This window comes from Corvus cornix, chromosome 2 (assembly GCF_000738735.6).
Source record: "Corvus cornix cornix isolate S_Up_H32 chromosome 2, ASM73873v5, whole genome shotgun sequence".
Taxonomy (NCBI): Eukaryota; Metazoa; Chordata; class Aves; order Passeriformes; family Corvidae; genus Corvus; species Corvus cornix.
The window spans coordinates 70205344-70218008 of NC_046333.1; the positions used below are offsets into that span (position 1 = coordinate 70205344).

Sequence of the window (12665 nt, forward strand, 5' to 3'; positions counted from 1 at the left end):
GCAAAATTGAGCTGTTGCTGTAGCAAGACACCGTACGGGCTTAATCCTTCTTCACACTCCTGAGGGTCTGGGTGAAGCAAATAGCCCTTAGAGAGATGCATTGTATTGTATTTTATTGTATTGTTTTTTATTGTATCTGTAGAGCAATATGAGGGTAATTGGGAGCTGATGAAGACTTGGGATGTGGAAGGAAAGCAAGGGGACAACCACAGGGTGAAGGTTGGGAGAATCTGCCTCCAGTAGTAACTCAAGAGCTTAATCTAGGGCTAAAAAGCAGGAACTGGGTCTAATTGCTGAAGGCTGGGAGTACATGCTAGGGCCACATCAGGATAAGCAGCCCTCATCATGAGGGTGAGGAGAAAGACTGAGGCAAAATATATTTGTGCACAGTGCTGTGAGTGGGAGAGACAGAAACACCATAGCTTATAGTGATACCCATGATGGCCTGATCTGAATGACAGCCAGGATTGCTCTGTGGATGTGAGGCATCACACTCTCCTGATGGCACTACCATGGTTGTTCCATCAGGGTAGGAAGGAGGCATTGGAGGAGCTATGCCTCAGGCACCAGGGTGTGTGGTCTGATGAAGAAAGAGTTCAAGTCCCACTCCCTGAGTTGTAGAGAGCTCCAGGTTTGGGGTTTGCCTCTGTGCTAGCAAGCAAGCAAGCATCTCCTGCTCTGCAGGGCAAGGACTCACTGACTAGGGCGAGCAAAGTCTGCCAAAGAAGAGGATGGTTTGTGATTTGTTGTGTCTGATGAAGAAGATGAAAGGGTGATCAGCTTTGAAAGTCATTGTTGGGACTTTTGATCTCATCATCAAGACACCTGTGGCAGCTGCTGCCTCAGTACCTTCTTCATTGACCTCCACAAAAGCTTTGTGAATAACTTCTGAGATGAAAAGATCCTTCTTCACTGACATCCCTGTGAAATCAGCCTGACCTGGGTCAAAAGCATTTCGTATCCCCATGCTGCTCAGAGGGGATTTAAGGTCATAATTCTCTTCCAGCTTCAACTTGGGCAGGTACAGATCGACTTCCGCTTTCATCATGTTGTCTGATTTGGTCCATTCAGACAGTTTCTCATATGTCAGCTCTCTTTCCACCTGTAATGAGTTGAGGAAGAAAACAGTTGGAATGCGAAGGACAGAGACAAGACATGCACAGACCAGTGTCTCAATGCTCATCAGGAACATGTAAAAAAAGGCCCAACTACCTGCAGTGATGAAAGTTGGAATGTGCATCATATTTACAGGGCATAATCCTACAAAGTGCTGAGTGATTTATACTGCTATTTATTTTTTTAAAGGTGGGGAGGTGTAGCCCTGAACCCTCAGAGTAGTTTATTATTTTTTCTCTGCTGTGAAGAACATTGCTTTTTTTTGCAATGTATGACTTATAACAGTAATAATAGGTGCTTGATGTGTGTGTATATGGATGAATTTTCTCTGAGTAGTGGTAAATAAATGGGATGGATGGGAACTGAGGTACAAATAAAAATATTTTCCCTGCTCTGTTTAGAATCTGAAACTGATCCTGACATGGTCATGAGTGGCTGTTGACACCTTCTGGGTCAGGATAGTCAGCACCTAGTTTGAGAAACCTCACCACAAACTATCAGCTGGAAATCCAGACTGCAAATGACATGAACATGAATTAATACAGCCCTCAGGAGAAGATAATTCTAGGGCACAGTGATTGAGATGTGATCCTTGCTTTCCCTATGCTGTATTGGCAAAAGGAAAGAGGACACAAAATAGGCTAAGGCAGTTGTGTGGACAAAGGTTTTAGATGTACTATGTTTGCAATGTTATCATGTGCCCTGAATCCTAAGGTGAAAATCATGGTGTAACAGTTTCTGAAATTAAGTATGAGCATGTCTGAGCTATTCTACTGTGATTTTGGAGCTTGTTGTTCCTCACTCTTTTCATTTGTTTCTGTTACTGTTTCATAGTGTATGTGATGCAACAGTAGGTCAGCCTTACCAGCTCCAGGCCAGTAGTGTTATCACTGATGTCATCGGGTAGGAGAATGAACATGCTGAGTTCATTTTCCACATATGGCAGCTCAATGATTCTGAATTTCATGGTTGCTTCATGGAATATGAAAAATTTATCTTTCAGAAACATCATCTGTACTGGTTTAATCTTGGTCTGTGACAAAATGCAGACATTAAAAAATTACCTTATGCATTAAAAGGATGATAAAATTTACTTGCTTCATTGGACTGAAAACAAGTACAAGACTCAGCAGCGTTTGGATACCTTGGAAAGGTCCCTTTCCTTTAGACAGTATCACGTACACCCCCTTTTCAAAGTCTTTGAGATCTTTATAAAAAATTAGCATAAACACACAAGCTAAATACCTACTAACTGAATCCCATGTAATGGATTTCTAAATTTAAAATAAAGGAGTTAGCTTTGATAATCAAGTAACTCTCTTTGCAGGCCATGCTATTCACCGTGTGAATTAAACCCTCTCTGGTACCAATGCATTGGGTTTGCATGGTAGTGGAGAAGCTGCAGGGATGAGTTCTGTGAGGAGACATCAGAAGACGCCTCTTTGTCAAGCAGAGCCAATTTCAGCTGGCTCCAAGGCAGACCCGCTGCTGTCCAAATCTGAGCCAGTCAGTGACACTGGTAGGGCCTCTGTGATTACATATTTAAGAAAGGGTAAGAACTGCTGCACAAAAGCAGCTGGGAGAGCCAAGTGAGATGATGTGGGAGAAACTGCCCTGAAGACACTTACATCAGCGAGGAAGGAGGGGGAGAAGGTGCTCCAGGCCCTGGAGTTGAGATTGCCCTGCAGCCCATGGGGAAGACAATGGTGGTGCAAATAGCCACCCTACATGCTCCTACCCTGTGGAGAACCCATGCTGGAGCAGGCTCCTGGCAGGGCCTGTAATGCTGTGGAGAGCAGCCCTCTCAGCTCTCAGGAACAGGTTTTCTGGCATCACCTATGACCCTGCAGTGGACCCACACTGGGGCAGTTCTTGGAAAACTGCAGACCATGGGAAGGACCCACATTAGATTTGAAGGACTGTATCCCGTGGATAGGATCCCACAGTTGAGCAGGAGAAAAGTGTGAGGAGGAGGGATTGGGAGAGACAGTGTGATGAGCTGACTACAAGCCCCCCTCCCAGTCCCCCTACACAGCTTTGGGGCACAAGTGGGTGAGCCACAAGTGAAGCTGTGCCTGGGAGGAAGGAAGGGGTGAGGGTAAGGCACTTTATATTTGGTTTTATTTCTCACTAACCTACTCTGACTAATTAGCAATAAATTAAATTATTTTCTTGAAGTTGAGCCTGTTCTGCCCGTGATGACAATTGGTAAATGACCTCCCTGTCCTTTTCCTGACCCATGACCTTCTCATCCTGTCCTGTTGAGAAGGGGCAAGTGATAGGGAGTTTTGGTGGGCACCCACCACAACCAACTGCTGTGATGGATCCTAAAACTGCACAAGTAGGTTTCGGGTACGCAGTCACGTCAATTACTTCACATTGCCTGGCATACAAAAGGTATTTGCACCCTTAATCTATGTCAAACAAAATGTTTGCTTCCATTGACAAATAATTTTGCTTGCTTTTGACACAGTCCAAAAATATGCATGCAGTCAGCCACTGGGAACTGTCAGTGCATGATTGTTTAAATACTGTTAGCTCAATGAATAGATCATCTGAATAGACCATCCTCACACAGTCAGCTAAAGTGACCAACCCCGTGAAAACTCCCTGTGAGGTCTGATGCAACACCCAGGGTGCGTGTGGGAAGAACAGCTGAATCAGATCCCATGAACTCAGGGTCCCAAGAGCAGAAGAGTGCCCTAGGTGTGTAAACATCGCTCTCAAAAGCAACCTGGTCCCGTTTGAAAATGGTACTTAGAGAATTTCTTCTTGTCCTTAAGCTACTTCACTTAGTCTGCTTAGCTTACTTTTTTTTTATCTTAACTTTAACTGTTCTCAAGTATTTTGATACTGTGGAGTTACAAATTAAAAATCCAGTTTTCATGAATATGCGTGAATAAGACAATGCTGACTTATTCTCACAGTTGCTATGCTCACTGAGTTTGTACCACTTTCTCAGTTCTAACTACTGGTGCAGTGACATATGAAATACAGGTGAAATATTTTCTCCTCAGTAATAGACATATTGCCATAGGACAACAGGCATATAGACAAGGAATTTACCTTGCTTAGTCTGAAGGGCATCTCAGAAGTATTTTTCTCCAGAAATTTCTTTTCCCATTTTCCTTTGAAATAAATGGCATTTACTAAGACCAACACAGTGCGAGAATGGAGAGATCCTGCAGGCAGCAGACTCTGTATTTTCCCTGGAAAATCAGACAAAGAGACTGTTATTCCAGTGTGACTGCATAACTTGACAATTTTGTTTGTTGCCTTTGCCTACCTCTCAAAAATGTTTGCATTTGGGGTTTTTTTTTATTGTACATTTTTATGATGTGCCTATGGTAAAAGTGGTTTTTGAAGTATCTCTGTATCCTTTGTCCAGAGAAGTTGTGGATGCCCTGTCCCTGGAAGTGTTCAAGGCCAGACTGGATTTGAGCAGCCTGGTCTAGTGGAAGGTGTCCCTGTCCATGGCAGGGGAGCTGGAACAAGATGATCTTTAAGGTCCCTTCCAACCTAAACCATTCTATGAATTCAGTGATTTTTATATATATATATATATTTATTGGAGTTTTGGTAGTAAATTGTGTTGGAAGTAGGTAAAGCGGTATAGCTTGCATGTTGTGTGAAGTTGGTTGCAAGCAGCTGAAGAATGCAGAAGTAAAACCCTCACTAATCACTGTGAAGCCACATAGTATTTACCTGTGCTCCCTCCAAACAGCAATGATTCAGAGGAGGCTACAGCATAAAGAATCCAGGGAAGGACCTTGTAAGGAGCAGCAGTTAGGTTGGAGAGAGGCATTCTTCAAACTATTCAGCTGTACTTTGCTCATCACCTCCCTCCCCTGAGTTTCCACCTTTTATGGATCCTTGGCTGCAAGAGCATTAAATGTGGAAATAAAAAATATTTGAAAGTGAGTCAAGAAAAAAGCCATCAGAGTGATACTTACTCTCAGTTTGATTTTCTACCCATGAATTGATCTGTGCTCTGACTTGTTCTGCAGCTCTCTTAAAGTTCACAGCTTGTGGTTTTGCATTGTAATAGCTTGTAATGAGCTGTAAGAACTTCTGAAAGACAGGATTTTAAAAAGTGTGCTTATTTAGTTAAACTTGAGTTATAAAAACGTTAGTAATAATCACTTTAACAGATTATATGATCTGATAATGCATAATTGAAGAAAATTTGTTTTATACGCAGTAACCTTTATAATAAGGTCTGATACATTCTATTCTAAATATTAAGTAAGGACTGATCAAACTTCAGTATCAAGGAAACTGATACATCACATTTTTGGTTTTGAAATCAAAAGTGGAAATCCTTAATTTTGAAATATTTATGAAACCTTTACTTTTTTTTTTAATTTTTCAAAATGACATTTTAACATAATTTAAATACTTTTTTTGCCTGCTTTATGAAGTAGTTTTCAGTACAAGATGGAGGAATAGTCTCATATAAAGTTGAACAAAGTCTTTTAGTTTGCTTCAGAGGTGAGGAACCTGCCAAAAATTTGTGAGGACAGTAAAAGGAATGTTCTGGTAGAACAAATAAATGGCAGAAAAGCCAAATTAACGTTTGCATTGCTGTCTGCTGTGAAATAATTCATGGAGATTCCCAGCAGGAAATTCGCTCGATTCTCTGTAAAGTAAAGGTGCATGAGATTATGGAGAAAATGAGCAACACATATTCAGAAGGACAAATTGCTAATTACTCAGGAAACCAAACAAACTCCAAAATCAAAGAACAGTAACCTCACTTAAAAGCACCTTCCAAGGACCTGGAAGATGATTAATGCAACGTCAGTTTTTAAAAGACTTCAAGGATACAGACAATTACAAACTCCTGAGTCGGTGTGGGGCAAATTAATAGAATAGGTGTAGTGAGTGTGTGGGTTAACATGACTTATTGGAGGAGTGTCAACAACATTTTGTAATAGGAAATGTGAAATCACTTCTGAAATCTGTTGGAGTTTTCTGAAGGTGTTAGGAAGCATATGGGTAACAAGGCTGAGCCATTACAGTCGTTTTGGATTACCAAAAGGCATTTTATAGGGCTTCTCACCAAAGGCTGAGCATCCATGGGACTACAGAGACAGATCTCATTTGTTTAAAAGACTGGAAACCAAGAGTAGGAGGAAATATGTTCACGATGAAGGGTTATTACTACTGGAGTACCACAGGGGTATGTGCTGGGGTCTGTGCTACAGTATTTTTTCCATAAAACCAAAGTCTAAGTGTTTACATTAAAATATATATGTTAACATCTTTATAGGTGACACAGTAAAGGATAAGATATAGGAAGTCATTGTTACTGTTTAGGAATGAGGTATTGAAGCTGTAATGGACAGGTGCATGAAAATAATCTGCCTGCTCATGGCCAAAAACACAAATAAAAATTTAAGAACTATGAAGAAAAGAGTAGGCAACAGAAAAGAAACTTCTGTAATGTCACTGTATGGTGTTCCCACTGCCTGAATTCTCAAGGCAGCTGTGGCCTCCCCAGTCTCAAAAATGCTACAGTATAAAAGATACAGACACAGGGAGTGAAGGTGGCCAGAGATGTGGAGAGGTGTCCTTTAGAACAGAAATGTACCCACAGGGATGCCAGCAGGCAGCAAGCTCAAAAGGCACAGGCACTTCCTGCAGTGTGTAGCTCAGCAGTGGAAATCCTGGTGCTGAGAGTTGAAGTAGATTCAAAATACAAGTCTGCAAAGTCCTGAAACAACAGCTCATCAGGGTCTGTTAAGTAGACATGCTCTCTGGTTCAAGAAGTCCCTGAGCTGCAGATCACTTGATGGCCACAGCAGATTCTGGAGAAGAATCACTACACCATTTTCTCATGCGCTTCCCAAACTATTGCCCACTGCTGAAAACAGATGGGCCTCTTGTCTGTCCAAGGCTAGCCCCGTATGGCTGTCCTCGTGTTCTCACTCCATCCCCAGTGCTATCATCTGGAATTTTTTTATTGTCTCTATTGATAATCACTCTTAATGTCAACATATTCCCAAGATGTTCAACTCACAGGCAGTAATGGGTAGGTCTTTTCCTCATACAGTCGGTTGGCACTCTTCAGCAAGTAAGTGCTTCTGCGTTTGTTGATGGCAGACAGGAGCTTTTTTAAGCCAGAGTGGATGTTTTCTGCTCCCTCATGCTCAGGATCCTTGGAAAGAGACACCAATTAATATGGCAATTTTTTTCTGTTGCAGGCTGTTACGTTTATTTAAATTGTTCATGTTGTTTTAATTAAAAAGTTTCAGGGAATGAAAGTATTTTTTGAGTATGTTGCATGTTTGCAGCACTGTGTGTAACTAGATGCATGTGTTTCTACCTGTAGGGTAATGATTTATTTCTGCAGTGCTTTGTAGGCATTTGGGAGCATCATCTGACAGTGCTCCAAGGAAGCCGAGTCTCATTTTTGTCATTGTCAGGCCTGATTTTCAGTTTCACAAGACCTTTCAGTTTCCCAAGGATCCATCAATGCAGCCTGGCAGCTTTTAAGGAGGTGTTCTATTCTCACGGACACTGGTGTCAAGGCACAGACTTACCAACTATTCAAATTTTCCCTGTTTCACATGTTTTTTTTCTGTTGCTGTTTGGATTTTGGAGAGAGCTTGTTTTGGATGTCAGTGTTGATGGGTTTAGGGAGGATGAGCTTGTTGTTGCCAGCTGTTGCTTTGCTAATGGAGGAATGAGCTGGTCCCCACCAGCTGCCTGGATGCAGTGTCCTCCCTCATGTCATGTACTGTGCCCTGCACATGAGACACTGAGAGTCTCTGCCACTGACTCAGCGTGACTTGTCTGTCATTCCTTGCTAAGATACTTGCTCACTCATGCTGAGACATGGGCTGCCAGGAAGGACCCCTAGGAAAGAATTTGGTAGCCAGAGGACACAGGATAGCAGAGGCTGAGTTTTTTAATGGGATAGGAACAGAATGGAGAGGTGATAGAGGGAAATGTCTGAAGGACAAGATTAGACTCACTTTGCTACAACTTACGAAGTCAGTGAGTGGCTAAAATGAATGTGATTGCAGTGATTCATCTTGAAGAATCATCTCACATCATCAAAGGAGAGAATGGTATAATCCTCTTCCCCTTTTTATTTGCAGTTAATCTAATTTAATTTCTTTCAGCTATCTTTTGGGTTCTATGCTGAAAAAAACCATGGCTTGCTTGAGTTAACAAGCTTTTCAGTGCTTAGAAAGTTCATTTGATGAAAAAGATCTGAGCAGTCTCTCTTGCTGGCAAGTCTCTGGGGAGCTGATGAGCAAGGATGAGTCAATATGCATTACCTTAAAGGGGAATTTTGTCTGCCTGATGTGTCCATGCATAAGAAAGGTGGAAGGGACTTTACTGGGAGTCAGGTGTGAATGCAGTAGCTGTTTTTCACTACAGGAAAAAAAAAAACCAACCCAACCAACCTGAAGGGGATAAGAAATGGAATTGTCCAAAGCATATTAGGACCAATGATTGCTTGGTATTTCCACAGCCCAGCTAAAACCAAGCGAGACAGTATTAGGGCCAATCAAAATGCTCTTAGTGTCTCAGTTCTGCTTTTGAAAGACTGAATTCACAAGTTTTACAGTAATATTACCTACTTGCTCACTTTTTCTAGATATAGTTCTTACTGAACCGAGACAGTAGATAATAGACTGAAAACAAGCAGATGTTAAAAGCCTAAAGCAGTAGTTGCATTGGCCTATCCCATTCTCAGAGATTTTTATCTCACAGTCTTTTGTTGTAATAAATACCATCTTTCTTTTCTTTGGTCTTGCTGGAGAAGGCCTTGTTGTCTCAGATGAACCTTCTTCTCTTGCAGTCTGGTTAAAATGAAGAACCTGTGATGATGATAAATGTTCAAAAAGACCCCTTGTTTGCTGGAGATTAATATGCCCAAGGGTTGTAAGCATGTTAGTTTTTTACGGTAATTCATCAGCCACACCTAATGATAGTCTGTTGAAGTTATTGAGGACAAGATCATACTCTTGATTAACTCTCTGTAACTGTATCATTACTACATAGATTTTAGCCACATTGACTGCTTAATAATAGGTCAATATTGTGACAGGAACAGGTTCCCCAGGGAGGTGGCCCCAGTAGCAAGCCTGACAGAGTTCAAGAGGTGTTTGGGCAACACTCTCAAGCACGTGGTGTGACTCTTGTGGTGTCCTGCACAGGGCCAGGAGCTGGACTCAATGGTCCTCACCTGTACCTTCCGACTCAGTATATTCTATGATTCTATGGTATTTTCAATACTCACATATCTCCATTATTCATGGGAGAATTACCATTTTTATGGACGAACTATGTCACAAAGAAAGATTTGTGTCACTCCTGTGCGGCCAAACACATGTTCAGGAGAGCTTGCTAACTTCTGTATGCAGTATGAGAAAGCAGATATACTGCTGCCAGAACCAGCTGAGGTGTAGAAGCAGTAATATCTTGCCTGAGAGATTATCTCCAGATTTCCTTTCTCTAGCATATTATAGGTCCATATTAATTTTTTTAAATAAAGGTGTCTCCCCCCTACTGTTTGAACACAATGTTAGGTTAATTATTCAGTTCAGAGGGCAGTTAAAATGAAATGTAGAGTTCCAAGCAAGACCAACTGTAGCCTCTAATGTCAATAACTTCTTGTTGGCATACCACTTGCAATGCTCTGTAAACTGTAAGCTAAAAGAAAGATTGGTGAAGAGCAGAGATCTTGGAAATAAAGTGGAAGTGGCCTGCCATAATGTTGGTACAGAGAAGAGCCCCACTCCTGCTGTCAGCGTTGCAGATCACTGTCCTCCCATGTTGTTCCTTGCTGTTCCCCATAGGTAGAATAACAGTGCAATTTCTGTAGGAACCACCTGTAAAGTGGTGCACTAATTTCAGAGCTTACCTCAGCCATCTGGGTTGCGGTGTCACCTCTTGCACCCAAGTGGACCATGGCAAGAGCGGTTGCAATACTCCAAGGAGAAAAGAAAATGTTTTGGCCTTTGGAAGTTTCATTCAGCTTTTTGTAAAGGTCCAGAGTGAAGCTGTTGGTTGACACTGAGAGAGATTCCATTGGTGCACCTGAGACAAATGAGTGTCAGACAGAGGTGGTGACTGCCTCTTCACTTCTTTTAAAACATACAAAGCTGCCAGTGGGAAATTGCCTGCACCTCTCAAATACAGTCTGATAGTATCCCTGGGTAAAATACTGCACAGAGACCAAGTACAGTCAGCTAGGAGGTTTCTTTTTAAGACCTGCATTATTTTTTCCTTGCTCATCACTTTTGGTGTCCTTACCAGTTTTATTTGTTCTTCATCAGTTGACTACAATTTTAGCTAGAAATGTTTTCAGAGTTTAGACTTGTTTTAAAAACTTATTTGCTCTTTGCTTAATTTTCACAGAGTTATTCTTTGATTCTGAGAAAGTGAAACAGAATAATTTCTCACTGTGCTGCTTTGGGCTTTTTTCTATTTGTTTAAACTTCTTGTGCTATTGTTTTCTGCTGAAAAAAAGCATGCTGAATTCATGTGATTCACTACATATATCCCAAAGTCTACTCGAGAGATACAGATTTTTACGTGTTCTTGGTGTAGGTAAACCCATATTTGGAAGCTGTAGCTGGATTTGCTAATTTCTGTTTTTCAAGAGAATTCTTGTATCTTACATGCAACCCCAATAGTTCCTCTTTTAACCAACAACAAATTTTCTCTGGTTTCCTGCGGGTTTGTCCTGCACATTTTCCATCCTTGTTCTGCTTCTTTTCCTAAGTGTGTTTTTACAGGACAAAACCAAAGCAAACAAATAACCACAACCCCAGGATTAAACTGATTTTCCATACATGGATCCAGAACAAAGCTGTGCATCCTATTAGCATTTTTTGGTCCATCTAATAATTTGATAAATATTAGGGCAAACTCAGAAATTTCCATTGTCTTCATCAGCATAAAGACTAATAAAACATTTGGTAAAGTTAGTGTAAGATGGCGTCAAGTAAAATTTAAACATTAGATCAACAACAGCAACTGGACATTTAAATCCATCTTCACCCACAATTTGTGTGGTTAAATCAAAAACTGCTGTCCTCAAAGTGAGCTGCTCCCATGAAGTGTCAGAGATGCCTGGAGCCCCTGGGGTCCTCAAGTTCTGTTTTCAAAGCTTCTTGGAGTTCTGCAACTCCAGTGCTTTGAAGCATTCCCAGAAGTTCTTCAGAGATAAATGTCATGCAGCCTAGCTCATATCTGAGCATTTTTAGGTCCTTCAAATCACATATCTTGCTGCTGTTCCTGGATGCTGATACTCCCAGAGCATATATAGGGAATGGGGCTGAGCTGAATATTTTTAACTGAAGGATTTCAAACTGCCATCTCCTTCTCCTGTTCCCAGGGAATATATGGGGAGCAATCAAGTATCTCTCAGGCTTGAGAGAGAGAACATACATGTGTTTCTGTGAGATTCATTGGTCTACTAACCACTTTGGTCATCTGGCAAGGAAAAAGTCTGGATGCCTGATCCAGTAATTATTTGAAAGTAATAAATTAGAGGCTTGAACTAGTACACCGAATGCTGAGCATCCAAAACACTGTGCTAGGGAGTTATGTTGTCTATTCCAGGATCAGTAGAAGGGTATTCTCTCCTACAGCTCATTCTTAGTCCTCTGACCTGGATCAACTGGTAGCCTGGTGATTAAGGCATCCTTCCTACAGATCAGGAAACTTTCTGCCCTCCTAGTCTCCGTAGGTTTTTCCCAACCTCGGTTTGCATTCTGTCACTGTGCATTGGCACAGTGTTTTCCTAAGGGCTACACTTTGTACTAAAAAATAAGTACTCCCTTCCTCTATATGACTTTTGTGCCATCATTTAACCCCCCCAGTTCCAAAGAATTTTAAATTAATTTTTAAGACTTCCAAATAAAAGCTAGTTATTTTGATAGGAATATTTACATTACCTGAAATCCTGAGAGAGAAAAGAATTAAGATCTGTCTTCAGCCAGGATCTGTGGCAGTCTGCAGGGCAGTGAGTACTTTTGGACATGCAGAAATGTTTGCACCTCCCTTTTCTTATCTACATCCTCTTCTGGTATTAAATGTGCATGTTCCCTCATTTATTCCTAGTTCTCCTCTCTATCACCTGCTTTCAGAACTTAGAGACTTCCTTAGTTCAAGGTCATTGTTAGTGGGTGTATGTCCTGGAACATGAAGGCCAGTATTCCTGTTCCCCACAGGTGTCCTCCACAACTGTGGAGTTTGGCCCACAAAAAATTTAGGAATTGCAGAAAATAATTCAACCGCACTGTGTTGCCAACAGATATGTTGAAATAATTTTACAGCTTCTTTTTCTCTACACCAACTGGGGAAATTAATAGAAACTGATCTCAAAGCTATGGCTAGAAGGGAATATTGAAATAGACTGTTAATCTCATTCATCCTGTGGTTAAATTCCTGTGAGAGGGGAAGCATCAGAATACTTGTAGACCTCACTTCACATAAAGCCCTTCTTTTGTAGAAGAATATTTTTGCATTTTTGCTCTTCTGTTTCAGAAAACAGATCACAGAGGAAGTTTAAAAGGTATTTA

General features: G+C 41.2%; 1 protein-coding gene across 1 annotated transcript; it reads right to left on the minus strand.

The window, feature by feature from the left end:
- Nucleotides 1–115: 115 nt before the first annotated feature.
- LOC104698151 (heterochromatin-associated protein MENT-like) lies at nt 116–12091 on the minus strand. Its single transcript, XM_010413333.4, has 8 exons — nt 12039–12091; nt 9998–10173; nt 8865–8951; nt 7139–7276; nt 5070–5187; nt 4183–4325; nt 1982–2149; nt 116–1102 (listed from the first exon to the last, which is right to left on the minus strand). Exons 2-8 carry the CDS (start codon nt 10163–10165, stop codon nt 701–703), a joined length of 1224 nt encoding a protein of 407 aa, XP_010411635.1. The 5' UTR covers nt 10166–10173; nt 12039–12091; the 3' UTR covers nt 116–700.
- Between the last annotated feature and the right edge of the window lie 574 nt (nt 12092–12665).

Coding starts and splice junctions, on each gene's coding strand:
- LOC104698151 (XM_010413333.4), bottom strand. CDS start 10,165: ATGGAATCTCTCTCAGTGTCAACCAACAGCTTCACTCTGGACCTTTAC. Junction 7,277..8,864: donor GACCAAAGAAAAGAAAGATG/GTATTTATTACA, acceptor TCTCTTTCCAAG/GATCCTGAGCATGAGGGAGC. Junction 1,103..1,981: donor ACACTACTGGCCTGGAGCTG/GTAAGGCTGACC, acceptor AACTCATTACAG/GTGGAAAGAGAGCTGACATA.